General features: G+C 36.7%; 1 protein-coding gene and 1 long non-coding RNA gene across 2 annotated transcripts; one reads left to right on the top strand and one right to left on the bottom strand.

Annotated features, from left to right (window-relative positions):
* Positions 1 to 9,134: 9,134 nt before the first annotated feature.
* Positions 9,135 to 10,253, bottom strand: LOC116112500. The gene is made up of 3 exons (XR_004125262.1): positions 10,150 to 10,253; positions 9,905 to 10,047; positions 9,135 to 9,804 (listed from the first exon to the last, which is right to left on the bottom strand). It is a non-coding gene; the product is annotated as an uncharacterized LOC116112500 (long non-coding RNA).
* A 1,769-nt stretch (positions 10,254 to 12,022) lies between these two features.
* On the top strand, positions 12,023 to 12,598 carry LOC116112544. Its single transcript, XM_031398669.1, has one exon. It carries the CDS (start codon positions 12,023 to 12,025, stop codon positions 12,596 to 12,598), a length of 576 nt encoding a protein of 191 aa, XP_031254529.1.
* Positions 12,599 to 18,986: the final 6,388 nt, after the last annotated feature.

Here is an 18,986-nt window from a genome sequence, read left to right on the forward strand (position 1 = left end):
AAAAAGATATCATATACTTAGGGGTATGGATGATAATAACATGAAGCAAACATTTTTAGCATCTATTCCAGAATCCCTAAGTCATGAAGCAACCAAGCTTATGCAGTCCCAGAGCAAACAACTTGGTTCTACTTCTCTTAGAGAAATTTATTAGTTTGTCATTCTCACTCTGGAAAAGCTCTATTCCCAAAAACAATTTTTTGACGATTATTTGAAGCATTCTAAGCAGCTAACAAAGGTTTGTAAGAGACCAGACTTGCAAATCAAGTGCAAATCAGATCGCTCATGTTCTTGTCGTACCAAGAAGAAATTTCATTCCAGACGCATCAAGTTTTCTCCACCTAATGGTCCTGCCAGGCGCAAATTTTGACGTTTCAAACACTGCAAGTTTCTTCGAAAAAAGAAACGCAGAGGCAAACGATCTAATCAGTGTTATTTGTACAACTGTCCTGGTCATTTTGCCAAAAATTGTCCAAACAAGCCCAAACAGTTAGCCAAAATGATGCAATAGCTTTCTCAGCTCACTGATATAGATTTTTCTGATGATGATGTTGAAAGTTGGTTTTCAATAGATGAAGAACCCACTTCAGACACTATTTTCCAGTTTACGGCCACTGATACTGAGTTCTCTTATTCAGATGATTGTCATTATTTCTACTATATCCAACAGATACCACAATCCCTTCCATCAGTAGCCTTCTCATGTCACATACCTACAGTAAAAGTTCAGATCTTCCCCACTAAATATTTCAATCCCATTTCAGTCATAGCATTTTTTTATACTGGTGCTACTCGTACTATTATCAACCCTAAGATCCTCTCATCCTCTCAGTGGAAACCTTATCAGGAAGTTTTCTACATTGCTAATAGTGACACTTTCACTACTCATCTGATAAGCAAACCCATTAAAATCCAAATTTTTCCAGGATGTTTTACTTTTCATAAAGTTCTTGGTTCCGATTTACCTGACAAGGATACGGTTCTAGGTTTTGATGTTTATTCTAAACTCAATAAACTTAGAATCCTCCCTAATGGTGTTCGGTATAAGATGTTTTTCCAATCTTGGACCACTCAACCTAATTTATTCCAGATTGAAGGCAATCATATTGAGCATATCAAAACCCAGCTTATTTCCTGCTATTGTGCAAATTCTCATGCAGATTTTCTCACTAAATGTGCTCATCCATTATGGAAGAATTCAGATTTCTTTATCCATCTTCCATTCATCAAGAGTGAAGATATCAATCCCACTAAAGCTAGTCATTCAGGCATGTCACCAAAACATCTTAGCCTAGCCCAACAAGAATGTATTTAGCTTTTATCTCAGGGATTGATCGAACCCACAAATTCTTAATGGGCATGTGAAGCATTTAATGTCAATAAACGTGCTGAACAAGCCAGAGGAAAACGCAGACTTGTTATCAATTATCAGCCATTGAATTTCTTTCTCCGTGGTGATAAATTTCCTCTGCCTTCCAGACAAGTTCTCTTTGCAAATCTCCATAATGCAAAGATGTTTTCCAAATTTGATCTCAAAGCTGGATTCTGGCAACTTAGAATTCATCATGATGATCATCATAAGACTGCTTTCTGTATTCCCAATCAACACTACTAGTGGACGGTCATGCCTTTTGGACTTAAGGTTGCTCCTTCCATGTTTTAGAAAGCCATGACAAAGATTTTTGCTCCCCTTCTTCATATATGTCTCATTTATATCGATGATATCGTTCTCTTTTCAAAAGATGAGGAATCTCATATATGTCTTCTTCGTGACTTTGTTGATATCATATACTCTTATGGTATTATGCTCTCTGAGAAGAAAATGTAGTTAGAGCAGACAAAAATTGATTTTCTTGGTATGGTAATTGCTGACGGCAAGTATGATCTTCAGCCTCATATTGCTAATGAGTTGCAAAAATTCTCAGATGTTCTCACAACCAAGAAAGAAATACAACAATTCTTGAGAATTACCAATTACATGTGCAGTTTTATTCCCAATATTTCTCGTCTCACTACTCCACTTTCCTATATGCTTAAGAAGAATCCTCTTTCGTGGTCTGAAAAGCAAACAAATGCAGTCAAGAGTCTTAAACGCAAATCCTTCCATACACAACTGTTGAAGATTCCTTCTTCTAGGAGACGAATTCTCCAGACGGATGTTAGTAACACTCATTGGGGTGCAGTGCCTTTTCAACAAGATGATGACAAAGTACGACATTTGTGTGAATACCAGAGTGGACAATTCAAACCTCACAAGCAGTATTATCATTCTACTTTTAAGGAAGTGTTAGCAGTAAAAAATGTCATTAAAAGGTTTGAATTCCATCTTGTTGGATAGCACTTCTTTGCTGAAATGGATATGAAGTCTTTTGATCAAATACTTCGATTCAACAAGAAAAAGGTTTTGCATCAACAATTACTTCGATGGGAAGAATGGTTCAGGAAATATTCCTTCACTGTCCAACACATCAAAGGTCACACCAACACTATTGCAGATTATTTATCCTGACCTAAAACTAAACAAGTTGGTTTCATGAACCTTAGATCCAAACCTCTTCCTTGTTTCATGTTACAACCATTAACCCAGTCCAGTTCCTGTTCAACATCTTCTTCACCAAACCATACTCCAGACGTACCTTCTGAATTCGATGACCTTGTTCGAACTCGTACCATTGATGAAAATGCTACCACCATTATGTTTTCTTATCAGATTCAATGCATTGAAAAATGTGGACAATCCATGTATGATATGTTAGGTGTCCATCCAGATTACGCTTTTTCAAAAATCTTTTATTTACCTCCAGGTCTTGATATCATATTTCTAGAAGAATTATTATGGTTCTTTTGGTATATGTTACACCAGTACCACATTGCCATTCAATTCTTGGTCCATCATATGTTGAAAATGATTTCCCAATATCAGTCATTCTTAACCTTTGAATTACACTCTTTGATGACTTTTCTTAAATGGTTTAAAACCCTAGAAAAATAGAAATCTGTGTTTGGTCATCAGCTTGCCCGATACAAAGGTCCTATGTCTACCAAAATGGCATGGTCTATCATGTTTTTCCACAAACATCACTCCATCAGATCCGATGGCCTATATTTTTCACAGCATCAAGTCACATTTCATTGGTCTTATCCATATGATCTTGTCCATAATATGTTTGACCATCCTGTTGAGACTAGATCAATTCAAAAAATCTTTTTTGGAAAAAATCAGATAATTCCAGACGAAATATGGCCATCCTTTCGCGATGATGCTCCGTGAGAACTCTTTCCTCCAGACTACATTGAGAAATTACTCTAAGCCAAACAAACGTGCATACTTTCCATCACTACTCAATTCAATGCCACTTCAGATTATCCAGAATGGTGGTACTCAGACTCACAGCCAAATATTGTGCAAGAATAAGAGCTTCAACAGTCTCGTAATTACTATCTTCTTAAATCAAGGCGACAACAGTACATACATGCACCAAGTACCTTTGCAAAGCAGACATCTCAGTTTCTAGACATTTCTCCGAATACTAGGGGTGTTCAAAAGCGGTTAACCGAACCGGTTAACCGCTTTGCTGAACCGAACCGAATTTTCAGTTCGGAAAAATTTCCGAACCGAAACTGAACCGATTTTAAAGAAAACCGGTTTTTCGGTTAACCACAAAACCGGTTAACCGTTTTAAAAAAAACGGTTAACCGTTTGTGAACCGGTTTTCCATTTTTTTATGAATTTTTTTTTTTTAANTATTGGATCAAAATTCAAAGGACTTTGGGTGATTAAGATTTAGTATAACTTGTATAATTAATGTACTTTGAAAATATTATAGTTAGGATGTGATCACAACCATTTAAATGCTTTAATCTAATGGCTCAGAAAATGTGTCAAAAATATCGAACTTTCAACGTATTCGACAGTATTGAATCTCAGTAGTGTATCTCAACTTTCAACCTATTCAACAGTATTGCTACCGCTAAATGAGAACCAATATATTTTGGGGTCAATGATTCTTAAATAATATTAACCTCTGATTAATGTTTTGAAAAAGGCAAAATCAAATTAAGTTAGCATAATCCATTTTGCAAGAACAGTTTAGCTCTAAAGATTAAGCAGCAACTAGCAGCAGGTAAATATGAAGATGCTGCAATAACGTACTCATATATTACTTGTTCAAATAATGTAGGAGTTCAGGTGGCAGACATAAAACAAAATTTCATAAATGATATTGAGTTATCTCTCACTCTTTTCTCTTTAAGATAAGGTGCAAATAATAAATATTATTTAATAAATGATAAAAGGAAAGTTGTTACCTTAAATCGTTGCTGCACCTTTGTGAAGGAGAACGACGCCGCAAGTTGGATTGAGAAGGAGAACGACGCCGCAAGTTTGCTGGAGCTGGAAGAAGGAGAACGACGCCGCAAGTTTGCTGGATCTGAGAAGGGAGAGGCAGAGAGCTGCGAAAAAAAATTGGTGGGTTAGATTTGAGTGAAAGTGAATGTGAATTAGGGATAGATTTTTATTTATTTATTTAATATAATATAATATAATATATATATATATAATTTGAAAACCGGTTCATAAACCGGTTAACCGTTTTTAGTTTTTCCCGAACCGGTAACCGAACCGAAAATTCGGTTTTTTTAATTTTTCGAACCGTAACCGAACCGTTTTTTCGGTTAACCGGTTTTTCGGTTCGGTTACCGGTTCGGTTCGGTTTTTGCATTTTTTTGAACACCCCTACCGAATACTCATCCAGATATATCTTCTCGACAAATCCTTGCTGACTAGATTCAATCAATGGGTTGTCTCGATTTCTAAGATGAGGACTCGTGGCACGTTACAAGCCTGTCAGGCGATTAAAGCTCTGCGTGTCTTAAAATAAAAGTTGTATCCTTTATGTAAAATAGTCATGGACTAAATGGTAGTTTGCCAACTTAGTGTAATATCTTCTGTATGAATTGTAAAAGTCAAGTATTGTAGGCAAATAAATGAAAAAAAAAAAAAAAGTCAAAAAGTCTACTCATGTATCAAATGGCTCATTTATGAGTCTTGCATGCAATGTATACCTCTTCTCTATAAATAAAGACTTTTACCTTCTCATGGAGGAGGAGGAACTTTGTGAAAACTCTTGTATATTTCTCTTGCTTTATTCTCTTATCAAGAATCTCTCACTTCTCCCTTGTATATTTTCTTTGCACATCTTTACCATAGTTCTTCCATGTTTCTTTCATCCTTCTAAACTTTCCCTCAACCTCAAGGGTGTTGTAATATTCTGATAATGGTAAGGGTAGCAAAAGATCACATATATGTTTTTAATTTATTTTCTTTGACATATTTAACATATATGTTCTTAATTTATGTTCTTGATATTTTTAATATATATATTCTTCATTTATGTTTTTGGAGTGTTTAATTTTCACTAGCCCTTTTAGATGATGTTTGAAGCTGTGTGGGTGTAAGTGTATGTGGGATAAAAGGAGGGCCTTGACCATGATTTCGACCAATCATTTCGTTGATTGGTTTCACTTAGGTCGGCTATCATAGTTTCCCACATGCATACTCTACAATCTTCTGACAACATCTCTAAGGTCTAGTAACTCGTATGGTATCAGAGTCAAACCACTTATCGATTCCAATTTCTGTGTGTGCGGAGGATTACCTCCCCTCAGATATTGGCTTTTCTAAGTTACTTATTGGTTCCAATTTCTATGTGTGCGGAGGATTACCTTCCCTCAAATATTGGCTCCTTTAAGTTTGGGTTATGTCTTATGTTTTATGTTTTATTTTTATGTTTAATGTTTAGGTCTTGAGCTATTCTTACTATGTGAGGTGATATTACACATCTAAGAGGTTGTACTCACGCATATAGAATCCTCTTCAGCTTTATCTACGTTTACTGCTCCCATAAATACTAGCTTATCTAGATCTTCTTCTAAAGTCGATAGTTTGTATGAAATATCTTATATCCCAGAAAAACAAAAAACCCAAGATACTATCCCTCCAATTGTAAGTCCATATATAGCCTTTTCCAAGTCTTTTTCTTCTTTGTCTAAAACCTTTAAAACTCTTGTTAGACCTTCCAGAAAGCCAATTAAAGAGTATGTCCAGACTAGTACTTTTAATAAGTGTCAAATTCCAACCACAACTCAAGAACAATATGTTACTTTGGAAATCCCTCAAGAATTCATTGCCCAATGGATCCGTGAATGATACTTTCATGTCCACTTTGGTGCTATCAGATTAGCTCTATCTTATTATGACAGAAAAGGACTCCCAGTCTCTATTCGAATCGCTTTGTTGGACACCAGATTTGTCCAATATCAACATGCTTGTATAGGAACGGCACAAACAACTTTGAATGTTGGGAAAGTCATTATGACACTGTTTCCTAATTTAATATGTCTCTTTCTGATGTTCATTGCTCCAAAGTTCTTAAAGTTCAATTACAGATAGTTGGTGCAGATTTAAATCCAGGGAGTATTGCAGCTACTTTGCATTATCAGATGGTTTGGTGGATCCAAGACCATGCTCTTGATCTCGCTATTCTTACGACTACTGATGCGCTGCTTCTTACTGTTGACTCTCAGAATACTCCTCATTGCATCCATATTCCGAGGCAGATTTCCAGAGATGATTTGATTAAATTGTTATCAGACTCTTGGGTGATGAGTTATGAGTATCTTAATAAAAAAAGAAACTTCAGTGGTTTCTACAGAATCTACCATGCATGATAACTGTGACGGAACAACAACTATCATATTTAAGTCTCTGGCAAATCCAGTGCTCCACCTTTGAGTTTTCAACAAACTCAATTCATGATCACTCCAGTCTTACCAGCTACAGTAGTACCAGAACCTGGACTTTCCATTCATTCATTTCAACAATCTAGTGCTCCTGTCTATCATCGATTTGATCCAGTCACTGGTCACACTCCATTTGATCTTGACTGTCAATGCTCAGACTGTCGTGATGATCCTATTTGGGAATTAGACGATCATTATCTTTCCAGATGAAACCATTTCAGACAAAAAAATAGACAACTCGGTATAGTAAAAAAGATCTTCACTCTAGATTTGAAGACCATGATCCTGAAGTTGGCCTTCTTGGTCAACCATCTGGTAAATTTGACTATTACGTCAAATATTCTCCAACAGCCTGGAAAGAATCACCATCCATTAATCCTTCATGGGAAATCCCTCCGAAACCTAAACCCAAATCACCTTTAAAACTATCCAAACCTGTTAAATCACCTTACTTTAAACAACCTTTACCATGTTATCAGTAGGCTCATTGGTGGATTGCAAAAGAAAACAAACCAACCCATTCACCCTTTGTTCATACTCCACATGTTCAGTCTATTATGATGATTCAATCTTCTAAACCCCAACAGACAGGACAAAATTTCAATTATGACACAAACTTTCCTTCTCTTAAGGAAACTATGATTCAACAACCAAAAATGGTTCCTTCCAAAGTCATACAGCCTAATGGATCCACTCCAAAACTCTCCCAAGCTAAAGCAGTTCTTAATTGGCAAACTGAAAATGCTTTAGCCCAAAACAAAACCATTACTAGAATTGAACAAAAATTAGATCTGGTAGCTCATCAGGTTGACTCTCAGTCTTAGAACCACATTATGCTGATTTCTCGGTTACAAAAAAAGATTAATCATCTTCAAAACCAGATTGATCAGCTCCATCAGGAATTAATGCACATTGTCAGCACCTCTCATGGCTATTCAGCTCAATTTCTCCAAAAGGAAGCAGAAATGAAGTCGCTAAAAACCCAAATGGCATCGCTTCAGCAGAAATATCTTAAGCAAAAACTCGGACAACCACAGACTTTTCCTGAAATGTCTTAGGTGCCAAATCCTTTTTATTCTTCAACAGCATGACCACAACCCTCTTTTTCACCTTTCCCAAAGATTAGTCAACCTTTGGTCTCACCTCATATACCTTCTGATGTTGTTTAGGCTTTTGGCAACACTGAACAGTTACATGCCAAGGTCCGCAAAGAACGTGATGAAAAGATTAAGCTGGAACGGGAACAAAAAAAGAGAGAAAAAATATTCTGCTAAAACGCAAATAATGATGATGGAAGACCGCCAAACTTCTACTAATCTTGTCTCTTCAGAAAATCATGTCTCTTCCAATTTTATGAGCTTTTTTTTTAGAGACATGGCAGAAAGACAACATCTTGCAGCTTCGGGTATTTCTCAGGATTATCTATCTACTTTCCAAACATAATCAAAAGCTGACATGTCTTCGATTGATGAATCATTTGAAAGTGGCTTCGACTTTGAAGGTGATACTTTTGATCAACATCCTAATGTTTGTCCCCAGCTGATGACCCATCAACCCAAATCTTCAAGACCACCTGTTGTCTCTGAGGTTGATGATGAGATGCCTGAAAGTGATGATTCTATTCCAGACTCTCCGCCTATGTATCGACAATCCCATCATAGTATAGCTGAGTGTGACTCTTATATAGCTTGAGCAAAGCTCCACACTTTTACTGTTAATGATCTTCCTCTACACAAATGGAGAATTCGAATGTATGAATTTCAAGTAAACCCTCTATTTAATATTAAATTAATAATAAAAATAGATATTAAAATAAAATTTTATAAAAAAAAGAAATTGTCCAAACCCATAGGACCGGTCTAGGCCTGAGAAATCTTATTGTCCCAGGACCAGTCCCTGATTATTTGAGCCCGGGCCTTTCCTACCTCTAGGCGTCACAGTGGATAGATTGCTCGCGTTGCGTTATTGGTCCAGGTAATTATCCCATGGATTGAAACACATTTTTATCGTCTGTGTCGTTGAAAGTCTGAAGTTCGGCAATGAATCAAATTATCGCTCCCGTAAGATTTAAAAAACTATAGCTCCGAGCCCACTTCTTGCACTTTCTAGGAAAAAAAGACTACAGAAAAGCACTATTCTTGTTTTAATTCATTCATTAATAAATTCCTCTCCCTGTTTGAAGCAATAATAAAGAAATCAAGGTTTGACAATTACAGAATAAAATAATTACAAATAAATATTCAAAAGAAGATCTTCTACGTTGACCTTAACACTGTTTCTAGAATACAATTAAAGGTTTTAATTAAGATCCTTGAAGGACAATATGCGTTTGGATAATTTTTGAAATAGCGATCTATGCATCCCACGCATTTGTAAATTTTGAATGAGTCAAATCCAGTGATCTGAATAACAAAATTCTGAATTACTTCTTTAATGGATTGGCATTTTGGTATAAGGTGGCTTGATCAATCCTTTATATCAAGTTCAGAATTTGAAAAGTAAAACTCAATTCACAGAACAGACCATGCCCAGCTGGCTATAAAACAACGAAGTACCAACCCAAAAGGTCAACTTATGATGTTCATACAACAAGATCAAGCATTCATAAGTGTTATCAAATTTCGATGCTCCATTATCAGTTCAATTACCCGACCGATGCTATCGAGGATCTAAATCAGTTATTGTCACCTCATTGACAGATTGTTGAGATGAGTCAGGATTTGATCTCTTTGATTGAGATGGTCTACAATCCTCCATCCCCATATCTGATTCAGAACTTCCCCTAGAAATAAAAAATGCTGGTCTGGAGGGTACTGGTGAGGTTATAGTGTAACTACTAAACATCGTCACAATCTCAGTCTTAGTAGGTCTATCAGCAGCAGCTTCTTGAACACATAATAATCCAATGTGGATGCATTTTAATACTTCACATCTTGGCCATTGATCACCCAGCACCGGATCCAACAGCTCAGTAGCAGTTCCATTGGTCCATTGTTGCCATGCCTATAACAAGTATCAACCGTGCCAATTAAATCAGTAAGGGTAGGCCAATCGTATAATTAATTTACCATTAACAGAAAAACCTGACAGTATATATACTTACATAACTTGGAAGATTTAATGTATTCTGGAAACTTGAATTCTTTTGACCAGCTACGAATTTCCAAAATTAGAATGCCATAACTATAGACATCGGATTTGGTTGAAAAGTGTCCATGCTTAGCATACTCCGGTGCCATGTACCCGCTTCAAGCCATCAACAAATAGATAATTGCTTTGTGTTAGTTGCAGATTGACTGCTTCAAATTATAATAATGTTCAAGAATTGTGAGTAAAATGTGAACTTACTATGTCCCAGCAATCCGATTTGTGTTGCCTTGTGTCTGGCTTTCACCAAATAGTTTTGCCAAACCAAAATCTAAAATTTTGGGATTCATGTGTTCATCTATTATCTTCATGAGTGCAGACGAAATTTGTTTATCCAAATGCCAGATATCAATCAGCTCTGTATCTCCTTATGATGAATTTTGTGGGTTACCTCATCGTTTAGAACCAAGTTAGAGAAGAATATTTTAAGATGCGATGCTGTTCTCTCAAAAAGAAAGACTTGACATGCATTACAAAGAGATGGTAAAAAGATATCATATACTTAGGGTATGGATGATCCTAACATGAAGCAAGCCTTTTTAGCATCTATTCCAGAATCCCTAAGTCATAAGCAACCAAGCTTATGCAGTCCCAGAGAAAACAATTTTTCCACTTCTCTTGGAGAAATTATCAATTTGTCATTCTCACTCTGGAAAAGCTCTGTTATCAAAAACAATTTTTAACGATTATTGAAGCACTCTAAGTAGTTGACAAAGGTTTGTCAGAGACCAGACTTGTAGATCAAGTGCAAATCAGATCGCTCATGTTCTTGTCCTACCAAAGAATTTCATTCTAGACGCTCAAGTTTTCCCCACCTAATGGTCCTGCCAGGCAAATTTCGACGTTTCAAGCACTGTAAGTTTCTTCGAAAAAAGAACGAAGAGGCAAACGATCTAATCAGTGTTATTTGTGCGACCGTCTTGGTCATTTTTCCAAAAATTATCCAACAAGCCCAAACAGTCAGTCAAAATGATGCAACACTTTATAAGCTCACTGATATAGATTTTTCTGATGATGATGTTAAGTTGGTTTTCAAGGATGAAGAACCCATTTCAGACATTATTTTCCATTTGTGGCCTCTGATACTGAGTTCTCTGATTTAGATGATTGTCTATTTCTACCATATCCAACAAATCCCACAATCCCTTCCATCATTAGCCTTCTCATGTCACATACTTACAGCAAAAGTTCAGATCTTCCCCACTAAATATTCCAATCTCATTTAAATCATAGCATTTTTTTATACTGGTGCTACTCGTACTATACAACCCTAAGATCCTCCCATCCTCTTTGTGGAAACCTCATCAGGAAGTTTTCTACACTGCTAATATGACACTTTCACTACTCATCTGATCAGCAAACCTATTAAAATCCAATTTTTCCAGGATGTTTTACTTTTCATAAAGTTCTTGGTTCCGATTTACTGACAAAGATATGATTCTAAGTTTTGATGTTTATTCTAAACTCAATAAATTTAGAATCCTCCCTAATGGTGTTCGGTACAAGATGTTTTTCCAATTCTGGACCACTAGGCCTAATTTATTCCAGATTGAAGGCAATCATATTGAGCATATCAAACCCAACTTATTTCCCACTCTTGTGCAAATTCTCATGCAGATTTTCTCACTAAATGTGCTCACCTATGGAAAAATTTTGATTTCTTTATCCATCTTCCATTCATCAAGAGCGAAGATATCAATCCCACTAAGCTAGTCATTCAGGCATGTCACCAGAACATCTCAGCCTAGCCCAACAAGAATGTACTCAGCTTTTATCTCAGGGATTGATCGAACCCACAAATTCTCAATGGGCATGTGAGCATTTTATGTCAATAAACGTGCTGAACAAACTAGAGGAAAACTCAGACTTTTTATCAATTATCAGCCATTGATTTCTTTCTCCGTGATGATAAATTTCCTCTGCCTTCCAGACAAGTTCTCTTTGCAAATCTCCATAATGCAAAGATGTTTTCCAAATTTGATCTCAAAGCTGGATTCTGGCAACTTGGAATTCATCCTGATGACATCATAAGACTGCTTTCTATATTCCCAATCAACACTACTAGTGGACGATCATGCCTTTTGGACTTAAGTCCTCCTTCCCTGTTTCAGAAAGCCTGATGAAAGATTTTTACTCCCCTTCTTCTACATGTCTCTTTTATATCGATGATATCCTTCTCTTTTCAAAAGATGAGGAATCTCATTATGTCTTCTTCGTGACTTTGTTGATATCATATACTCTTACTATTATGCTCTTTGAGAAGAAAATGCAGTTAGGGCAGACAAAAATTGATTTTCTTGGTATGATGATTGCTGACGGCATGTATGATCTTCACCTTATATTGCTAATGAGTTCGAAAATTCTCAGATGTTCTCACAACCAAGAAAGAATAACAACAATTCTTGGGAATTGCCAATTACATGCGCAGTTTTATTCCCAACATTTCTTGTCTCACTACTCCCTTTCCTATATGCTTAAGAAGAATCCTCATTCGTGGTCTGAAAAGCAAACAAATGCAGTCAAGGTCTTGATGCAAATCCTTCCATACACACCCGTTAAGATTCCTTCTTCTAGAGACGAATCTTCAGACGGATGCTATGACACTCATTGGGGTGCAATGCTTTTTGAACAAGATGATGACAAAGTATGACATTTGTGTGGATACCAGAGTGGACAATTCAAACTTCACCAGCAGCATTTCATTCTACTTTCAAGGAAGTGTTAGCAGTAAAAAATGTCATTGAAAGGTTTGAATTCCTCTTGTTGGATATCCTTCTTTGTTGAAACGGAATGAAGTCTTTTGATCAAATGCTTTGATTCAACAAGAAAAGGTTTCGCATCAACAATTACTTCGATGGGCAGAATGGTTAACAAATATTCTTCACCATCCAGCACATCAAAGGTCACACCACCACCATTGAGATTTTATCCGACCTAAAACTTAACAAGTCGGTTTCATGACCCTAGATCCAAACCTCTTCCCTTTTTCATGTTCCAACCATTAACCCTCCAGTTCCTGTTCATCATCTTCTCACCCAAACCATCCTCCAGACGTACCTCCTAATTCGATGACCTTGTTCGAACTCGTACCATTAATGAAAATGCTACTACCCTTATGTTTTCTTATCAGATTCAATGCATTGAAAATGTGGCACTCCTATGTATGATATGTTAGGTTTCCATCCAGATTACCCCTTTTCAAAAATCTTTTATGTACCTCCAGGTCTTGATATCATATTTCCAGAAGAATTATTATGGTTTTTTTGGTATATGTTACACCAGTACCACATGCCATTCATTCTCAGTCCATCTATGTTGAAAATGATTTCCCAATATCAGTCATTCTCACCTCTGAATTACACTCTTTGATGACTTTTCTCAAATGGTTTAAAACCCTAGAAAAATGGAAATCCATGTTTGCTCATCAGCGAGTCCGATACAAAGGTCCTATGTCTACCAAATGGCATGGTCTATCATGTTTTCCATAGACATCACTCCATCAGATCCGATGGCCTATATTTTTCACACATCAAGTCACATTTCATTGGTCTTATCCATTGATCTCGTCCATAATATGTTTGACCTCCTGTTGAGACTAGATCAATTCAAAAAATCATTTTTGGAAAAAATCAGATAATTCCAGACGAAATATGGCCATCCTTTCGCGATGATGCTCCGTGAGAACTCTTTCCTCCAGACTACACTGAGAAATTACTCTAAGCTAACAAACATGCATACGTTCCATCACTACTCAATTCAATGCCACTTCAGATTATCCAATGGTGGTACTCAGACTCACAGTGAAATACTATGCAAGAAAAAGAGCTTCAACAGCTCATAATTACTATCTTCATAAATCAAGGCGACAACAGTACATGCATGCACCAAGTACTCTGCAAAGCAGTTTCCAGAGATTTCTCCGAATACTCATCCAGATACATCTTCTCGACAAATCCCACTGACTGGATTCAATCAATGGGTTGTCTCGATTTCTAGGATGAGGACTCGTGGCACATTACAAGCCTGTTGGAGATAAAGCTCTGCATGTCTTAAAATAAAAGTTTGGTCCTTTATGAAGATAGTCATGGACTAAATGGCAGTTTGCCAACTTAGTGTATATCTTCCATATGAATTATAAAAGTCAAGTATTGTAGGCAAAAATGGAAAAAAAAAAAAAAAAAAAAAAAAAAGGTCTACTCATGTATCAAATAGCTCTTTATGAGTCTTGCATGCAATGTATATCTCTTCTCTATAAATAAAGACTTTTACCTTCTCATGGAGGAGGAGGAACTTTGTGAAAACTCTTGATATTTCTCTTGCTTTATTCTCTTATCAAGAATCTCTCACTTCTCCCTTGTATATTTTCTTTGCACATCTTTACCATAGTTCTTCCATGTTTCTTTCATCCTTCTAAACTTTCCCTCAACTCAGGGTGTGTAATATTCTGATAATGTTAAGGGTAGCAAAAGATCCCATATATGTTCTTAATTTATGTTCTTTGACATGTTTAACATATAGTGTCTCAATTTATGTTTCTGATATTTTAATATATTTTTTCTTCATTTATATTTTTGTGTGTTTAATTTTCACTACCCTTTTAGATGATGTTAGAAGTTGTGTGGGTGTAAGTGTGTGTGGGATTAAAGGAGGGCCTTGACCATGATTTCGATCGATCATTGCGTTGATTGGTTTCACTAGGTCGCTATCATAGTTTCCCACATGCATATTCACGATCTTCTGACATCATCTCTAAGGTCTAGTAACCCGTATGGTACCAGAGCCAAACCACTTATCGATTCCAATTTCTGTGTGCGCGGAGGATTATCTCCCCTCGGATATTGGCTTCTCTAAGTTACTTTTGGTTCCAATTTCTGTGTGTGGGGAGGATTACCTCCCCTCGAATATTGGCTCCTTTAAGTTTGGGTTATGTCTTATGTCTTATGTTTTATTTTTATGTTTAATGTTTGGGTCTTGAGCTATTCTTACCATTTGAGGTGATATACACATCTAAGGGTTGAACTCACGCATATGGAACCTCTTCGCTTTATCTATTTTTATTGCTCCCATAAATACTAGCTTATCTAGATCTTCTTCTAAAGTCGATAGTTTGTATAATATCTATATACCCAGAAATAAAAAACCCAAGATACTATCCCTCCAATTGTAAATCCATAAACAGCATTTTCCAAGTCTTTTCTTCTTTGCCTAAACCTTTAAAACTCTTGTTAGACCTTCCAGAAAGCCAGTAAAGAGTATGTCCAGACTATACTTTTGATAAGTGTCAAATTCCAGCCACAACTCAAGAACAATATATTACTTTGGAAATCCCCAAGAATTCATTGCCCAATGGATCCGTGAAAGATACTCTCATGTCCACTTTGGTGCTATCAGACTCTCTATCTTATCATGGTAGAAAGGACTCCCAGTCTCTGTTCGATCGCTTTGTTGGACACCAAATTTGTCCAATATCAACTGCTTGTATGGGAATGGCACAATAACTTTGAATGTTGGACAGTCTTATGACACTGTTTCCTAATTTCAATATGTCTCTTTCTGATGTTCATTGCTCCAAATCTCTTAAAGTCAATTACAAATAGTTGTGCAGATTTAAATCCAGGAGTATTGCAGCTACTTTGCATTATCAGTGGTTTGATGGATCCAAGACCATGCTTTTGATCTCGCTATTCCTACGACTACTGATGCCTGCTCCTTACTGTTGACTCTTAGAATTCTCCTCAATGCATCCATATTCCCAAGCAGATTTCCAAAGGATTTGATAAAATTGTTACCAGACTCTTGGGTGATGAGTTATGAGTCTCTTAATAAAAAGAAACTCCAGTGGTTTTCACAGAATCTACCATGCATGATAACCCTGACGAAACAACAACTATCAGACTCAAGTCTCCGCAACTCCCAGTGCTCCACCTTGAGTTTTCGACAAACTCAATTCATGATCACTCCAATCTTACAGCTACATAGTACGGGAATCTGGACTTTCCATTCATTCATTTCAACAATCTAGTGCTCTTGTCTATATCAATTGATCCAGTCACTGTCACATTCCATTTGATCTTGACTGTCAATGCTCAGACTGTCGTGATGATCCTATTTGGGAATTAGAGGAGCATTATCTTTCCAGATGAAACCATTTTAGACCAAAAAAATAGACAGCTCGGTGCAGTAAAAAAGATCTTCACTCCAGTTTGAAGACCATGATCCTAAAGTTAGCTTTCTTGGTCAACCATCTAGTAAATTTGACTATTATGTCAATATTCTCTACCAGCCTTGAAAGAATCACCATCCATTAATCCTCATGGGAAATCCCTCCGAAACCTAAACCCAAATCACCTTTAACTTCCAAACTTATTAAATCACCCTTACTTTAAACAGCTTTTACCATGTTATCAGCAGGCTCTTCGGTGGATTGCAAAAGAAAACAAACCAACCCATTCACCTTTTGTTCATACTCCACATGTTCAGTGTATTCTGATGATTCAATCTTCTAAACCCCAACAGACAGGACAAAATTTCAATTATGACACAGACTTTCCTTCTCTTAAGGAATCGGCGATCAACAACCAAAGTGGTTCCTTCCAAAGTCATACAGCCTGATGGATCCACTCCAAAACTCTCCCAAGCTAAAGCAGTTCTCAATTGGCAACTGAAAATGCTTTAGCCCAAAATAAAACCATTACTAGAATTGAACAAAAATTAAATCTGGTAGATCACAGGTTGACTCTCAGTCTCAGAACCACACTATGTTGATTTCTCGGTTCACAAAACAGATTAATCATCTTCAAAACCGGATTGATCAGCTCCATCAGGAATTAATGCACATTTGTTAGCACCTCTCATAGCTATTTAGCTCAATTTCTCCAGAAAAAAAACACACTATCGGCTGAATCTGGCCGGTAGTGCGCCGATCTAGCCTTTTCCGGCCAGATCCACGGCCAAAGATCTGGCCGTTGATGGCCAGATCTTTGGCCGTAACAGTCGGTCACGACGGCCAACAAACGGTCGTCGTCGTTGACCATCAACGACGACCATTTGTTGGCCGTCGTTGAGAGCAAATACGGTCAGATCTGGCCGTTGACGGCCAGATCTGGCCATAGATCTAGCCTTTGCCGGCCAGATCCACCGTGGATCTGGCCGGCAAAGGCCATAGCGGCGCATGACCAGCAAGATCCAGCCGGTCATGCGCCGATAAGACGACTCCGACCACCTCCGGTGGTGGTGGCCGGCTGGGGGTATTTGAGGGTGGGTTAGGGGTGTTTTTGTAAACTTTTAATGCTTTGTTATAGGGGGTATTTTGTAAAAACAAAACATAGGGGGCATTTTATAATTTATAAATCATACCTCGTAATACCCGTCCAATTCAACTTTTTTTAAACTTTTTTCAAAAAACTTTTCCCAAAACCCCCAAATTTTGAACCAAACGAAGCCAGTATTTTTAAAACAGTTGAGTTAGGTTGTTATTAAGAGAATATGATTTGAATTTGAAAATGTGTTAGGTAAATTTTTGAAAACCATTTTCTGCAAATATTGAAATTATTTTAATCTTTTACATTTGTTAATTTAGCTAAACACCCCCTACAATAAAAGTTTTAAAATTAACACAAACAACCACCGCGCCCCACCACCTTAGGACGATGGTCGAAAGTCTTCGAAATTGCTCACGACCGGCTGGGTCTGGTCGATAGTGTGCCGATCTGGCATTTTCCAGCTAGATCTACCATGGATTTAGTCGGAAACGATCAGATCTACGGCCAATGTTTAGCTATTGAGGACCAGATGTGGCCAAATCGGTGCACAACTGGCCACATAGATTCCAGCCACCTTCCGATAGTGGTGGCCGGTTGTCGGGAATATGTGGGTGGGTGGGGGTGTTTTTGTCAATTTATAAACTTTTATTGTTATGGGTGTTTAGTTAAATTAACAAACCTAGGGAGTTAAAAAAATCTAAATATTTTGAGTTGAATAGAATATTATTGGATTTTGAGAATATTGAAACAAATATGTATTTTGAATAGGAATGGGAATAATGAAACAAACACAGCCTTGGAAATTCACATTTTGCTCTAACGGATACAAGATATTAATTAAAATGAATGCAACAAAATCATATATATAATATCAACTAAGTTCATAATTGAGTTGATGAAATAAAAAGAATTATGATTCTTCTTCTCCGAGATTAAATTTTGTTCTTCGTAAAAGTTTAGGAGTCTTAAATATTGATAGAGACTCTTAAGTGTATTACTTAAGAGGTCCTAAGTTTGAGTTTCTCTTCGGATACTAATAGGGATAGCCGTTAGAGCTCTTACCCGACTATTAGTTTCAGGATCTTGAAAGATTAGTTGAGGTGTACGTAAGCTGACCCGAACACCTCGATCATAAAAATAAATTAAAAAAAAAAAGTCATATAACTATTGAGATCACAAAATTTATATTGATTACGACAGCACCAGACCATAATTAATTTAGAATGGCGCTAAATGAAAAAAAAAAAAAAAAAAAAAAATCCCATATGCAACAGCTGCAATCAACCTTTTCTTTCAAATTACTTGTGTGTGATCAGCCTGTATGGTGCCTATAGCCGAATATTAAATTCCCTTTAGCAATTTTACTAATTATAATAAAAAAATAATAATGAGCTCCTTGACTTGTTCAGTCTCAAACAAGAAAGAAAGAAATCAATTAAAAGATGATGTTTTGGTGGTAATTAATCAATACAAATCTAGCTTTAGACGAATTAAAATAATTTAACAAAAAAAATCAAATAGAAGAAGGTTTGTATGGTCTATCATCTATTGGCTGGGTAAACGGTTCTAGAAACAGTACAATTAAATACCTAAAGAACACAAATGCAATTAATTGGCTTGGGGTCGTTCAACATGCATGTTTTAAAAATGTGAATGAATGCATTGAATCGGAACTAATTCATTGATATTTAGATGACCTGGATTTACGTTCACTGTTAAGGTTTAATTTTTAGCCAAGTCAAATAAGTGAGAGCAGTGCAACGATGAGGTGAGTGG

This window comes from Pistacia vera, unplaced genomic scaffold, assembly GCF_008641045.1.
Source record: "Pistacia vera cultivar Batoury unplaced genomic scaffold, PisVer_v2 Contig663, whole genome shotgun sequence".
In the NCBI taxonomy this organism is placed as follows: domain Eukaryota; kingdom Viridiplantae; phylum Streptophyta; class Magnoliopsida; order Sapindales; family Anacardiaceae; genus Pistacia; species Pistacia vera.

What these genes read in the sequence shown, in the direction of transcription:
- LOC116112544 (XM_031398669.1), top strand. Translation starts at nt 12,023, where the DNA reads ATGCCTTTTGGACTTAAGTCCTCCTTCCCTGTTTCAGAAAGCCTGATG.